Source organism: Chrysemys picta, chromosome 7 (assembly GCF_011386835.1).
Source record: "Chrysemys picta bellii isolate R12L10 chromosome 7, ASM1138683v2, whole genome shotgun sequence".
Classification (NCBI taxonomy): Eukaryota; Metazoa; Chordata; order Testudines; family Emydidae; genus Chrysemys; species Chrysemys picta.
Window position 1 is genome coordinate 128,692,867 of NC_088797.1, and position 15,183 is coordinate 128,708,049.

The 15,183-nt window shown below is 60.9% G+C and overlaps 1 protein-coding gene across 7 annotated transcripts in view; it reads left to right on the forward strand.

Annotated features, from left to right (window-relative positions):
- The window catches only part of PYROXD2 (pyridine nucleotide-disulphide oxidoreductase domain 2), a 20,386-nt gene extending 5,362 nt beyond the window's left edge, over positions 1-15,024 (forward strand). For 2 of the 7 annotated variants that reach the window (XR_010589529.1, XM_065553609.1), the window contains 12 exons: positions 4,095-4,288; positions 4,655-4,716; positions 5,317-5,414; positions 6,487-6,628; positions 6,911-7,045; positions 7,285-7,362; positions 7,846-7,918; positions 8,218-8,374; positions 8,756-8,910; positions 9,983-10,089; positions 10,661-10,781; positions 11,341-15,024. Coding sequence is in view for 4 of the 7 variants with exons in the window: in XM_065553609.1 (XP_065409681.1) it covers positions 4,095-4,288; positions 4,655-4,716; positions 5,317-5,414; positions 6,487-6,628; positions 6,911-7,045; positions 7,285-7,362; positions 7,846-7,918; positions 8,218-8,374; positions 8,756-8,910; positions 9,983-10,089; positions 10,661-10,781; positions 11,341-11,411 (1,393 nt within the window). In the remaining 3 variants the exon portion in view is untranslated. Of the gene's footprint in view, positions 1-4,094; positions 4,289-4,654; positions 4,717-5,316; positions 5,415-6,486; positions 6,629-6,910; positions 7,046-7,284; positions 7,367-7,845; positions 7,919-8,217; positions 8,375-8,755; positions 8,911-9,982; positions 10,090-10,660; positions 10,782-11,340 lie in introns of all 7 variants that reach the window. The other 5 variants (XM_065553608.1, XM_065553605.1, XR_010589530.1 and 2 more) reach the window with 4 other exon arrangements.
- The last annotated feature ends 159 nt before the right edge of the window (positions 15,025-15,183 follow it).

A 15,183-nucleotide genomic window follows, 5' to 3' on the forward strand; every position in this document is an offset into this window, starting at 1 on the left:
CAGACAGGATACTGGGCTAGATGGACCTTTGGTCTGACCCAATCTGGCCGCTCTTATGACCCCTCCCGTCAGTGCCATGGTGTCTTCACCGAAGCGCAGCTGTGCGCATGGAGCATTTCCAATGCAGACAAGCCCTTACATGGTCCCAGACTTTCTCTTTCCATAAACTGGGTGGTTCATTAGCTTTAGCTCTGCCCTGAGGTCCCCTCGTCAGAGGCTTTTCTTGGGGTTCTTTGCTTTGTCCATAGAATCATAGAATCATAGAATCATAGAATATCAGAGTTGGAAGGGACCTCAAGAGGTCATCTAGTCCAACCCCCTGCTCAAAGCAGGACCAAATCCCAGCTAAATCATCCCAGCCAGGGCTTTGTCAAGCCGGGCCTTAAAAACCTCCAAGGAAGGAGACTCCACCACCTCCCTAGGTAACGCATTCCAGTGTTTCACCACCCTCCTAGTGAAATAGTTTTTCCTGATATCCAACCTGGACCTCCCCCACCGCAACTTGAGACCATTGCTCCTTGTTCTGTCATCTGCCACCACTGAGAACAGCCGAGCTCCATCCTCTTTGGAACCCCCCTTCAGGTAGTTGAAGGCTGCTATCAAATCCCCCCTCATTCTTCTCTTCTGGAGACTAAACAATCCCAGTTCTCTCAGCCTCTCCTCATAAGTCATGTGCTCCAGACCCCTAATCATTTTTGTTGCCCTCCGCTGGACTCTTTCCAATTTTTCCACATCCTTCTTGTAGTGTGGGGCCCAAAACTGGACACAGTATTCCAGATGAGGCCTCACCAATGTCGAATAAAGGGGAACGATCACGTTCCTCGATCTGCTGGCAATGCCCCTACTTATACAGCCCAAAATGCCGTTAGCCTTCTTGGCAACAAGAGCGCACTGTTGACTCATATCCAGCTTCTCGTCCACTGTGACCCCTAGGTCCTTTTCAGCAGAACTGCTACCTAGCCATTCGGTCCCTAGTCTGTAGCAGTGCATGGGATTCTTCCGTCCTAAGTGCAGGACTCTGCACTTGTCCTTGTTGAACCTCATCAGGTTTTTTTCTGCCCAATCCTCTAATTTGTCTAGGTCCCTCTGTATCCGATCCCTACCCTCTAGTGTATCTACCACGCCTCCTAGTTTAGTGTCATCTGCAAACTTGCTGAGAGTGCAGTCCACACCATCCTCCAGATCATTAATAAAGATATTAAACAAAACCGGCCCCAGGACCGACCCTTGGGGCACTCCACTTGAAACCGGCTGCCAACTAGACATGGAGCCATTGATCACTACCCGTTGAGCCCGACGATCTAGCCAGCTTTCTATCCACCTTACAGTCCATTCATCCAGCCCATACTTCTTTAACTTGGTGGCAAGAATACTGTGGGAGACAGTATCAAAAGCTTTGCTAAAGTCAAGAAATAACACATCCACTGCTTTCCCCTCATCCACAGAGCCAGTTATCTCATCATAGAAGGCAATTAGGTTAGTCAGGCACGACTTCCCCTTCGTGAATCCATGCTGACTGTTCCTGATCACTTTCTTTTCCTCTAAATGTTTCATAATTGATTCCTTGAGGACCTGCTCCATAATTTTTCCAGGGACTGAGGTGAGGCTGACTGGCCTGTAGTTCCCCGGATCCTCCTTCTTCCCTTTTTTAAAGATGGGCACTACATTAGCCTTTTTCCAGTCATCTGGGACCTCCCCCGATCGCCATGAGTTTTCAAAAATAATGGCTAATGGCTCTGCAATCTCACCCGCCAACTCCTTTAGCACCCTCGGATGCAGCGCATCCGGCCCCATGGACTTGTGCACGTCCAGTTTTTCTAAATAGTCCCGAACCACTTCTTTCTCCACAGAGGGCTGGTCACCTTCTCCCCATGCTGTACTGCCCAGTGCAGCAATCTGGGAGCTGACCTTGTGCGTGAAGACAGAGGCAAAAAAATCATTGAGTACATTAGCTTTTTCCACATCCTCGGTTACTAGGTTGCCTCCCTCATTCAGTAAGGGGCCCACACTTTCCTTGATTTTCTTCTTGTTGCTAACATACCTGAAGAAACCCTTCTTGTTACTCTTAACATCTCTTGCTAACTGCAACTCCAAGTGTGATTTGGCCTTCCTGATTTCACTCCTGCACGCCTGAGCAATATTTTTATACTCCTCCCTGGTCATTTGTCCAATCTTCCACTTCTTATAAGCCTCTTTTTTGCGTTTAAGATCAGCAAGGATTTCACTGTTTAGCCAAGCTGGTCGCCTGCCATATTTACTATTCTTTCTACACATCGGGATGGTTTGTTCCTGCAACCTCAATAAGGATTCTTTAAAATACAGCCAGCTCTCCTGGACCCCTTTGCCCTTCATGTTATTCTCCCAGGGGATCCTGCCCATCTGTTCCCTAAGGGAGTCAAAGTCTGCTTTTCTGAAGTCCAGGGTCCATATTCTGCTGCTCTCCTTTCTTCCTTGTGTCAGGATCCTGAACTCGACCATCTCATGGTCACTGCCTCCCAGGTTCCCATCCACTTTTGCTTCCCCTACTAGTTCTTCCCTGTTTGTGAGCAGCAGGTCAAGAAAAGCTTTGCCCCTAGTTGGTTCCTCCAGCACTTGCACCAGGAAATTGTCCCCTACGCTTTCCAAAAATTTCCTGGATTGCCTGTGCACCGCTGTATTGCTCTCCCAGCAGATATCAGGGTGATTAAAGTCTCCCATGAGAACCAGGGCCTGCGATCTAGCAACTTCTGCTAGTTGCCAGAAGAAAGCCTCGTCCACCTCATCCCCCTGGTCTGGTGGTCTATAGCAGACTCCAACCACGACATCACCCTTGTTGCTCCCACTTCTCAACTTTATCCAGAGACTCTCAGGTTTTTCTGCAGTATCATACCGGAGCTCTGAGCAGTCATACTCCTCTCTTACATACAACGCAACTCCCCCACCTTTTCTGCCCTGCCTGTCCTTCCTGAACAGTTTATATCCATCCATGACAGTACTCCAGTCATGTGAGTTATCCCACCAAGTCTCTGTTATTCCAATCACATCATAGTTCCCTGACTGTGCCAGGACTTCCAGTTCTCCCTGCTTGTTTCCCAGGCTTCTTGCATTTGTGTATAGGCACTTAAGATAACTCAATGATCGTCCCTCTTTCTCAGCATGAGACAGGAGTCCTCCCCTCTTGCGCTCTCCTGCTTGTGCTTCCTCCCAGGATCCCATTTCCCCACTTACCTCAGGGCTTTGGTCTCCTTCCCCCGGTGAACCTAGTTTAAAGCCCTCCTCACTAGGTTAGCCAGCCTGCTGGCAAAGATGCTCTTCCCTCTCTTCGTTAGGTGGAGCCCGTCTCTGCCTAGCACTCCTTCTTCTTGGAACACCATCCCATGGTCGAAGAATCCAAAGCCTTCTCTCCGACACCACCTGCGTAGCCATTCGTTGACTTCCACGATTCGACGGTCTCTACCCCGGCCTTTTCCTTGCACAGGGAGGATGGACGAGAACATGCTCAGGCCTGCGGCTGGAAGCAGGGCTGGGTTGAAGGATGCGGCCGGTTCTCTCTCGGTTGAGTAGCTGAGACCCACCTGGGCTTTCCCTCCAGCAACTTCCGCATTTCCCACAGCTTTGGGCAGACCTCACCCCAGCCCCCCTTCAGTGGGTCAGACCCAGCTGTAATATACTTGCCTGGGCATGTCTGTGTCACCGAGGGCCTGGCCTGAGTTTGCAGAGAGCCTGAGCCGATTGCTGTTTCTATGGCAGGCTTCGGAGCCGAGGCTCCATTAACATCAGCATTGTGAAAGGTCCCTGCTGATCAACGCCCAGCCGGGAGGGATGCAGCCATACGGTGCTATTGAGAGTGGTGTCTCCTTCGGCCGGCGTGCAGGGGCTGGGCATGGGCCATGGGCCGGTGCTTTGGAGCAGGGTGTCCCCTGCACCGCTCTGACAAGGGCTGGGTCGCTGAGCATGAAGGAGGCTGTCTTGCCTGGCTCTGACCGTGGATGTGCTAAGCAGAGAGTGGGGGGCGCATGGCCCGCAGGCCCTGTGGCACTGAGCGGCGTGCTGGGCGCGTGCTCAGCGGGGAGTCTGGAGGGGCACGGCCGGGTAACAGCAGCGTCTCTTCTCAGGGCTGGTGTCCACTGGCTCCTGCCTCTGTCTCCGCTTCAGGCCTATCCAAAGTACGAGGCGTTCCTGAGCCGCTTGGTGTCGGCCATCGACCCGCTGCTGGACGCCGCACCGGTGGACCCCGCCGCCTGGAGCCAGGGCCCCCTGCTGCAGCGGCTCCGCGCCCTGCGAGGCCTGCAGCCCCTGCTGCGGGCGGGTACGTCTGGGGCAGCGACGCAGGAGGCTCCGGCCGCGGGTCCATGCCCATCCAGTGGGGCACGGTGCTGGCGTTAGAGGGCTCACCGCTTCCTGTAGGAGCTGCCCCGGGCACTGCCCTGGGGCTGGCAGAGACCTGAGCCTTTCCCCTTGGCAGCTAAACCCCTGGCTCCAATGTGAGTCAAGTACCCACCGTCCCCGGGGCAGACCCGGGCCCAGGGCCTCGCGCGTACAGAGCCCAGGCTGGGCCCAGCCTCCTGCCGACTGCCTAAGCGGGAAGGGCTCCAGGAGGGTGCGGTGGGGTCCGGGGAGCCGTCCCCTCCCAGGTTGGATGGCGCCACATCTGACGCCCGTTTCTTTCCCTCAGGCCTGGCGCTGGGGAAGCAGCTGCCGCAGTATTACCAAGTGCTCACAGCCCCAATCACCAGGGTGAGTAACGGCTGTAAACGGGACCGTGCCCGTGGGACGGGAGACGCCCTCCCTGAGGGGGCAAGGGCTGAGCAAACCACGCATGGGGCTGGGCCTGGGAGGGGGATGTGGGGCTGAGCTGTGCTCACAGCTCCATGGGACCCCGGATCCCTGTGCTGGCCTGGGGGGGACCCGCCTGCCCCCCATGGGACCCCGCCTGCCCCCCATGGGACGCCCGACCCCTGTGCCGGCCTGGAGGGGACCCGCCTGCTCCCCATGGGACCCTGGCCCCCTGTGCTGGGCCTGGGGGGGACCCGCCTGCCCCCCATGGGACCCCGCCTGCCCCCAATGGGACGCCCGACCCCTGTGCTGGCCTGGGGGGGACCCGCCTGCCCTTCATGGGACCCAGGCACCCTGTGCCGGGCTGGGGGGGGACCCCACCTGCCCCCCATGGGACCCCCGCCCCCTGTGCCGGCCTGGGAGGGACCCGCCTGCCCCCCATGGGACCCCCGCCCCCTGTGCCAGGCTGGGGGAAGGGACCCGCCTGCCCCCCATAGGACCTAGGCCCCCTGTGCCGGGCTCTCTTCATTAAACACCATTTTCGTTTTTCTCTCTCTCCAGATCTTGGATCTCTGGTTCGAGTCGGAGCCCTTGAAAGCGACCCTGGCTACGGATGCAGTGATCGGCGCCATGACCAGTCCCTACACGCCCGGCAGCGGGTAGGGTGCGGGGCTGGGGCTGAAGAATTCCCAGCTCCCCAGGGCTGGGGTGTCGCGCCCCAGCCTCGCTTCTCCCCACTCCTGCCCCAAGCTGGTGCCATGTTCCCCCTGGTGCCTGGACAGCGTCCCCACAGCACGCACCAGGCCCAGAGACCCCCTGCTCGGGCAGATCGGTGGGGTTTGCCTGGGCTGGTGCTGTCAGGCCTGAATGCCTCGGCGGCCTGGCAGCTGTCTGGGCCCAGCTGTGACGGAGCAGGGAGCAGGGCAGATTTGACCTGGGAATGTTGCAGGGGGGTTGCAGTGGGGATGTGGGACTTCCCTTGAAGGAAGCTACCTGAGCTGTAACCTGAGCCAGGAGGGGGTGGGGAGAATTAACACCTTCTGCCCGGGAGACTGAACAAAGGAGAGGAGGAGCTGGGGGGGGGGGGGGGGGGAGAGAGGAGCAGCAGGAGGAGTTTTGGGTTTAGTTTTCGGTTGGGGCTGGGTGGTACAACGCAGGGAACCCCAAGCTGGGGTCTAAGCTCCCTGAACCTCCCAGAGGGACCTAATTGAGGGGGTCTGGTCGTACCTACACGCTCTGCTTGAGACTGTGTTCCTGTCCTTAAATAAACCTTCTGCTTTACTGGCTGGTTGAGAGTCTCAGTGAATCTCAGGAAGAGGGGTGCAGGGCCCTGACTCCCCCACACTCCGCAACACCAGCCCTGCAGCCGGGTGGGACGGGCGCTGGGCTCGGGGTCTCCGACTGGGGGGGGTTGGCAGCACGCGGGCATGGGAGGGGCAGGGGCAGCCTTGGTGCATCTCCCCTGTGTAACCTCAGTGTGGTTGTGCCCCTGGGGCTCGGGGAGCTTGGGCCCCTCTGCGTGCAGTCACGCTGCTGGGAGGCCTGGCCTGAGCCCCCGGCTCTCCGGCTGGATCGGCGTTACTCCCAGGGCTTTGCCACGGGGGGTGGGGGTGCGGGTGCCCTGGCCGTGCCCTGCTGACCACGGGCAGTGGGAATGCTGCCCGCCCCGGCCGGTATCTCTGCCCTGCCCATACCCGGCACAAACCTGTTAACCTTTGACCTCTCTCCTAGGTATGTGCTGCTGCACCATGTGATGGGCGAGCTGGAGGGGCGGAAGGGGGCCTGGGGCTACGTGGCAGGCGGCATGGGAGGGGTGTCCCAGGCCATCGCTGGCGCAGCTGCTGCCCACGGGGCAGACATCTTCACCGAGAAGGTGCCCGGCTTCCCGGGGCGGGGGAAGAGAACACAGCTCCCCGGCCCAGAGGGACCACAGCGCCCTGAATCCTCCCCTCCCTCCTGCCCGTTAGCTGCCTGGAAACAGTGACCAGAGACTGTGGTGAGGGGCATAAACCCCACCGGGTAAGGGGGGGGCTGGGCCAGCCCAGCAGCATCCACACGGGAAAGGGTCACTGGGCGGCCACACCCTCCCTGCAGCCACGCTCTGCTCAGCGTCCCCAGCGCGCTCCAGGCTGATCTCCCGTCTCCCCCTCGCCAGCCGGTCGCCCGCGTGCTGCTGGGCCCCCGCGGGGAGGCGCAGGGGGTCGTCCTGCAGGATGGGACCGAGGTGAAGAGCAAACTGGTTCTGTCCAACGCGTCTGCTCAGCTCACGTTCCTGAAGCTCGTTCCCCCGGTGAGACGCGCCGGGGGGACGCGCCGGGGAGATGGGGAGGGAGGTGCCCCGGGGGAGATGGGCCACGGGGGACACAACGCGCCGGGGGAGATGGGGCGGGGGGGACGCGCTGGGGGAGATGGGGCAGGGGGGGACGCGCCAGGGGAGATGGGCCGGGGTGGGGATGCACCGGGAGAGATGGTCTGGAAGGGAGGAAGGTGCCCCGGCGAGATGCTCCCACGTGTGTGGTTCTTGTACAGCGCCCTGCCCGAGAAATCGCCAGGGAGCCGCACTACCCAGCGTGTTCCCTGGCAGTGGCAGCACCTGTGAGCGGAGAGGCAGGTACAGCCAAGGGAGGGGTCGCGTTCCCCATGGTAACGAGCCCCACCCCCCACGATGATAGCAACACACCCCAGCCCCTATGGGGCAGCCGGAGGAGGCCACTCCCTGTCCACCCCCCTGTGACTAAGGGGCTTCCCCAGTGCCGGCCTGGGAGCCCCCAAACTTCTAGCAAACACAACACGGTGGTGGAGGCCAAGGCTGGAGCAGCGCAGGGCAGCGGAGGTGGATCTGGGAGGGAGCAGAGGGGAAGGTGTCTCGGGGCATGAGTTTGCTCCCCTCCCCATCAGTGGGGTCCGTGACTGTTGGGGGCCTGCCCCATGTGGCTGGGCTGCACCCCAAACCATGGCACTGCTGTGCCCTCCGGGCTCCTGGGCAGCTCCAGCCCTGCCCAGGTGCAGCCCAGCGCTGGCTGCGCTGCCAACCAGTTCCCAGGCTTGTTTCCAGCCCCTGGTGTCTGAGCCGGGCTCTCCCCGCTCCAGGAGCAGCTGCCGGAGGAGTTCCTCCAGCACGTGGCGCAGCTCGACACGCGCTCCCCCGTCACCAAGATCAACGGTAAGTGTCAGTGGGGGACGTCCCACTCCCTGCCCCACCGAGGCCCCCTGGGGCAGCGGGACACTGGGGCCTGTGAGATGCTGCTCCCGTGGGAGGAAGGAGCCGTCATGGGTCTCCGTGAGGCTCCCTGCTGCAGCCTGAGTCCGGAGGGGAAACTGGCCTTTTCCTGCACCATGCCCTCCGTTTCTGCCGTGCTCCCCGTCTCCCTGGGCTCAGCGATCTGCCCTGGCCCCTCAGGGTGTCAGGAGCACGGGAGGCCCCTCTGCCCCTCGGATTCACCCCCTCTCTGACATCCCCAGTGGCTGTAGATCGGCTGCCCAGCTTCCTGGCTGTGCCCAATGCCGGTGCTGGCCGCCCGCTGCCCCATCACCAGTGCTCCATCCACCTGAACTGCGAGGACACAGACCTCCTCCACCGCGCCTTCCAGGAGGCCAGCAGTGGGGAGCCTTCCACCAGGTAGGGCTGGAGCTGGCTGGTGGTTGGCAGAGCTGGGGGACGGCAGCGGGGAGATAGCCCAGGGTCTGGGCCCCTCACTGCTCTGCTCGGGGCGACGCTACCAGGGCTCTGGGGCAGCTTCCCGCGCTCAGCAGGGTCTCTTGAGAAGGGAAGGACAAGGGAGCCACCAGGATTTCTGGAAGGAACGTAGGGGAGGTGCCCACTGGAGAGCTCGAAGCTGGGTGACGTGGGGCTAATCCGGGCTGGAGGAGCCGGGGGGCAGGGGCTGAGGCAGTGGGAGGGTTGCATTGGTAGCATGCCAGGGCGCTGGGCAGGGCTCGGGCTGGATTCCTTCCCAGGCTGCCCGGTCCGAGGGCTTTGACTCTCTCTCGCTCTTCCCAGGCCCATGATCGAGCTGTGCATCCCCTCGGCTCTGGACCCCACGCTGGCCCCCCCGGGCTGCCACGTGGTCTCTCTCTTCACGCAGTACACCCCATACACGCTGGCCGGCGGGCGGCCGTGGGACGAGCAGGAGCAGAACGCGTACGCCGACCGGGGTAAAGCCAGCGGCTCTCGGCGCTCGTTAGCTTCCCATCCACGGCCCCTTGCCCACTACTGCTCCCTGGGCGCCCGATCCCAGGGGGGCGTGCAGTGCCCAGCTGCCTCAGTCCTGCCTTTGGAGCGAAGTGGAGAATTCCCCCATGTAGGGTTCCCAGGAGTCCGGTTTTCGACCGGAACGCCTGGTCAGAAAGGGACCCTGCTGGCTCCGATCGGGCTGTTAAAAGTCCAGTCGGCGGCACAGCGGGGCTAAGGCAGGCTTCCTGCCCAGCTCCACACAGCTCCCGGAAGCAGCAACGTGTCCCTAGGCAGAAGTGCCACCATGGAAGCTCCGCGTGCTGCCCCGCCCCGAGCACCGGCTCCATAGCTCCCATTGGCTGGGAACCATGGCCAATGGGAGCTGTGGGGGCGCGGTGCCTGCGGGCATGGGCAGCATACACTGCACAGAGCCGCCTGACCACCCCTGCGCCTCGGGGCCACAGGGACAGGCCGGCCACTTCTGGGAGCAGCGCGGAGCCGGGGCAGGCCGGGAGCCTGCCTTAGCCCCACTGCACCACCTACCCGGAGCCACCTGAGGTAAGTGCCGCCAGGCTGGAGCCCACACCCCCCCACCCCTGCCCCAGCCCTGAGCCCCCTCCTGCAACCCCATACCCCCACCAGAGTCCTCCCACACCCCAACCTCCTGCCCCAGCCTACGCCCCCTCCCGTACCCAAACTCCCTCCCAGAGTCCGGACCCCCCACCCTGAACCCCTCTTTTCTGGCCCCATCCTGGAGCCTACACCCCCTGCTTGAGCCCTCACCCCCTCCCACACCCCAACCCCCTGCCCATCCCAGTGAAAGTGAGTGGGGGAGGGCGAGGGACGGGCAGGGGGGATGGAGCGAGTGGGGGGGTGGGTCGCAGGGCAGAGGTGTTGGGTTTTGTGCGATTAGAAAGTTGGTACCCCGACCGCGGGGGCCATCCAGCCCTGCCCCCCAGTGCCCCGCAGGGAGCTGCAGGCCGGGGGCTGGGCCCTGAGCCCAGCTGGTGACGTTAGACATGCAGACACGTCTCTCGCTCGCTCGCTCTCTAGTGTTTGACTGGGTCGAGGCCTACGCGCCAGGCTTCAAGGCATCCGTCGTTGGCAGAGACATCCTGACGCCTCCGGCTTTGGAGAAGATCTTTGGGCTACCCGGAGGGGTGGGTATATCATGAGATTCACAGAGCCCGCCCAGCCCAGCCTGCCTGGCGTCTGCCCACCCGGTGCCCCCGGTGCCCACCCAGCCTGCCTGGCGTCTGCCCACCCAGTGCCCGCCCTGCCCAGCCTGCCTGGCATCTGCCCACCCGGTGCCCCCGGTGCCCACCCAGCCTGCCTGGCGTCTGCCCACCCAGTGCCCGCCCTGCCCAGCCTGCCTGACGTCTGCCCACCCGGTGCCCCCAGTGCCCAGCCCAGCCTGCCTGGCGTCTGCCCACCCAGTGCCCCCAGCACCCGCCCAGCCTGCTTGGCATCTGCCCACTCGGCGCCTGCCCAGCCCAGCCTGCCTGACGTCTGCCCACCCGGTGCCCCCAGTGCCCAGCCCAGCCTGCCTGGCGTCTGCCCCCCCGGCGCCTGCCCAGCCTGCCTGCCCCCAGCCTGGCCTGCCTAGCAGCTGCCCGCCCGGCCTGTCTGGCCCAAAGCTAGTGAGGGAAGCTGGAGCCGTGCAGCCGGTTGTCCGGCTCTGAGCAGCAGGAGGAGGCTATTCCAGGGCCTAACTTCACCTGTTGTTTGCAGAATATATTCCACGGCGCAATGTCCCTGGACCAGCTGTATTTTGCCCGACCGGTGCCCTCGTACTCTGGCTACAGGTCCCCGATCCCAGGCCTGTACCTCTGCGGCAGTGGCGCCCACCCCGGTATGTGAGCTGGGACCCTCCCTTCGTGGCTACAGGGGGGGAGAGCGCCAGGCGGAGGCTCACGCTGGATCCAGCCCTCTCTGCGTCGGGGTGACCAGCTGGGTGACCCTGGGGGCTGCACCGGCGTAATGCCTGGTCATTGTGCTGACCTGGCCGCCGGCTCTGCCCAGCGTCTGAGCAGGAGAGCAGAGGGCATGGACGCCCCCTTGGGTCACAGGCTGATGCCACGGGACACCACATGCCTTGTGCCCTGTGGGGCGCCTGTGATGAGCAGCTGTCCTCGCGCTGGGGTCCAGCCGATGGCTCTGCCCAGGGCCGGGTGGAGGCGGCTGGGCTGGGCTGGCACAAGTCTGGCCGAGGGGTGGGCCCAGGCAGCAGGAGGGAGAAGTCTGTCCATAGGGCAACGAGCGGCTGCACCCTCGAGGTGGGTTTTTCCCTGCTGCGGTGAAGCTGCCGTGGCTGGCGGGGTGTCTTCTGCCCTGCTACGCCCAGAGTTCCTGGGCAGGGACTGACGGACACACCCACAGCCCCCGCCCTCAGGTATCTGCTTCCTTTGCAGGTGGGGGAGTGATGGGGGCTCCGGGCCGCAATGCAGCCAGCGTGGCCCTGGAGGACTTCAAACACATGTGATGGCAGAGGCGACACACCGGCCTAGCCCAGGGAAAGGGATGGTGGCTGCCGTGACCTGGCCATGCGTGTGCCTCTCACCGTCCCCCACCGCTCACTTCCCAAACACCCCACAGCATGGTGCTGTGAGATCACTCCCCCCCCCTCCCGCACTCTGAGCGTTTACCCCATCGCTCTTACCCGGCTCGGGCATGGTAATCGGGGCGTGGGGGGCTGGCAGAGCCCTGTCTGCTCCTATCCCGTCCTGTCCCCCCCGCCCAGCTACGTGCCCCAAGCATGGCCACTCCCCGTCCCTGGGGAGATGCAACTCCCAGAGGACCGAGCCCTGCAGGTCCCAGAGCTGCCTGGAGAGGGACACTGGCCAACCCTTTCTAATGTAGACAAGGCCCGGGGCAGGCTTAGCCCTCGCCTGCTCTCCTAGAACCCCAGGCACAGGGCCGGCCAGGGTCACTCAGCCTTGCCCTGAGCTAAGCTGACGTCTGGATGGTCCACAACCCCTAAGTCAGCAGCAGAATAAAAATCTCAACAGCTGCTGTGTCGTGTTGTGCAGTGCTGCATTGTGCTGTGTCGTGTCGTGTTGTGCAGTGCTGCATTGTGCTGTGCCGTGCCAGGTCGTTGAAGGTTGCTATCAAATCCCCCCTCATTCTTCTCTTCTGGAGACTAAACAATTCCAGTTCCCTCAGCCTCTCCTCATAGGTCATGTGCTCCAGCCCCCTAATCATTTTTGTTGCCCTCCGCTGGACTCTTTCCAATTTGTCCACATCCTTCTTGTAGTGTGGGGCTGTCACAGAGTGTGGGGGGACACAAGGCCTGCACCCCCGTCTTCCTGCGATTCTCCATGACTCTCAGCCAGCCAGTAAAGCAGAAGGTTTATTTAGACGACAGGAACACAGTCCAAGACAGGTCTTGCAGGCACAGACAGATTCCCCCCCAGTTAGGTCCATCTTGGGGTCTCAGGGGCACCACAGCCCCATGGGGGGGGGTCAGAGCGCCATCTGGGCTCCCCTCCATTACACCAGCCAGCTGCTGATAACTCCAACTCCCTCCAGCGTTTCTCACCCAGCCTCTCCCGGCTCCTCCCCAAGCCTTTGTCCAGTTTCCGGGCAGAGGTGTCACCTGGCTCCAACCCCCTTCCTGGGTTCTCATGTTACATGCTCAGGTATCTTCCCTCAAGGCCAGTCTCCCATCCCCCAAAGCAGACCGTCCCAGCCAAACTCCCCACTCAGCATTCAAAGGCTACATTAAGAACAGTCCCAGTTCGTCACATCTTTCTTGTAGTGTGGGGCCCAAAACTGGACACAGTATTCCAGATGAGGCCTCACCAATGTCGAATAGAGGGGAATGATCACGTTCCTCGATCTCCTGGCAATGCCCCTACTTATACAGCCCAAAATGCCGTTAGCCTTCTTGGCAACAAGGGCACACTGCTGACTCATATCCAGCTTCTTGTCCACTGTGACCCCTAGGTCCTTTTCTGCAGAACTGCTGCCTAGTCACTCGGTCCCTAGTCTGTAGCAGTGCATGGGATTCTTCCGTCCTAAGTGCAGGACTCTGCACTTGCCCTTGTTGAACCTCATCAAATTTCTTTTGGCCCAATCCTCTAATTTGTCTAGGTCACTCTGGACCCTATCCGTACCCTCCAGTGTATCTACCTCTCCCCCCAGTTTAGTGTCATCCGCGAACTTGCTGAGGGTGCAATCCATCCCATCATCCAGATCATTAATGAAGCTGTTGAACAAAACCGGCCCCAGGACCGACCCTTGGGGCACTCCGCTTGAAACCAGCTGCCAGCTAGACATGGAGCCATTGATCACTATCCATTGAACCCGACGATCTAGCCAGCTTTCTATCCACCTTATAGCCCATTCATCCAACCCATACTTCTTTAACATGCTGGCAAGAATACTGTGGAGACCGTATCAAAAGCTTTGCTGAAGTCAAGGTATATCACGTCCACTGCTTTCCCCTCATCCACAGTGCCCGTTATCTCGTCATAGAAGGCAATCAGGTTGGTCAGGCATGACTTGCCCTTGGTGAATCCATGTTGACTGTTCCTGGTCACCTTCCTCTCCTCCAAGTGCTTCAAAATGCTCCTTGAGGACCTGCTCCATGATTTTTCTGGGGACTGAGGTGAGGCTGACCGGTCTGTAGTTCCCCGGATTCTCTTTCTTCCCTTTTTAAAGATGGGCACTATATTTGCCTTTTTCCAATTGTCCAGGACCTCCCTCGATTGCCACGAATTTTCAGAGATAATGGCCAATGGCTCTGCAATCACCTCAGCCAATTCCCTCAGCACTCTTGTACGCATTGCATCCAGCCCCATGGACTTGTGTCTGTCCAGCTTTTCTAACCTGTTCTTTCTCCACAGAGGGCTGGTCACCTCCTCCCCATACTGTGCTGCCCAGTGCAGCCGTCTGGGAGCTGACCTTGTTTGTGAAGCCCGAGGCAAAAAAAGCATTGAGTACTTCAGCTTTTTCCACATCATCTGTCACTAGGGGCTGGTCTACACTGAGGAGGGAATCGATCCAAGATACACAACTTCAACCCCCCTCGGGTCAATCTCTGCCTGGGAGAGGTTCTCCAGGCCCTGGGGATCCTTGTCTCCTGGCAGAGATGGGGGACCAGGCCTGCCCATGGCCGCCGGAGGAGGCTGCCGCTGCGCTATGGATCGGCACAGGCACTGGGGAGGTGCGGATTGGCTCAGCCCCACCTGGGCCTAGTTATCCAGCCCCAGGTGATGGGTTGGGGCTGGTGACCTGCTTGCTTGGCTAGAGGTGCTCAGAGCAGGAGGGATCTGAGTAGGGGGACTGGCCCTGCTGCGCCAGGGGCCTGGCTTCCTCTCACAAGCCCCCTATGCAGTGGGAGAGAGAGAAACCAGCACAGACATCAGGGGACTGGCCCGAGGCCATGCACAGAGCCTGTGGCGGAGCCGTGACTGGCTATCCGGCTCTCTGAGCTCTCATCTGAGCCCAGACCAGCCACAGCAGAGCGAGGTGTGACCACCTGGCTGCATGGGGCTGGTGGCCCCGGCACAGGTTTTGCTGGGCTGTCTGCTCTTCTGCCAGGGAGGGGCTGGACTCTGTCAGGCTAGAGCTGGGGGCCAGGGGCTGGAGCAGCAGGTACCGAGAGGGGCTGGGGCTCGCATCCCCGATCCCTCTATTCTCTGGCAGCTCCCCCATGCCGATGTCACAGCCGCCCTGCTGAGCTGAGCTGTGCATTGCACGGCGCTGGTGCCCTGCGGTCCCTCGCTGAGCAGGTGCAGTTACCTGAACCCCGCAGCGTGTGGGCTCCAATGCTGCCCTGCACTGCGCGTTACTCGGCACAGAGCACAGTGAATTTCGGTGCCGTCACGTGGCCCGTTCTCCTGGCCGACTTGGGGCTCGCTGACGTGCCTGGCAGTCCCCACTGGTCCCCACTTACCTAAATAACGTGCCACCTGCAGCCTTTGCCACCTCTGCTCCCCCCCCCCCACACACACACCCTTTCAGGTTTATAAATATCTGAACCAACGCGGGGCCTCGAACAGAGCCTGCAGCCCCAGCCCGTGAACAAGGAAATGGCAGAAGTTTGCCACTGAATGAATTAAGTCCCTATTAAAACCCTGGATCTATATAAATCTCCAAACAGCGTTTTGTGCATTCAGTGCTGGCACAGTAATGAGTTATTAGAACATCTGGTGCCCTGCTGGCAACGCAGGCTGGGGCGTGTGCACTTCATTGTTCGCCCTGAAATAGCAGCGAGGAAACGTGGCTAATGCGGCCATTCGGAAAGGCGT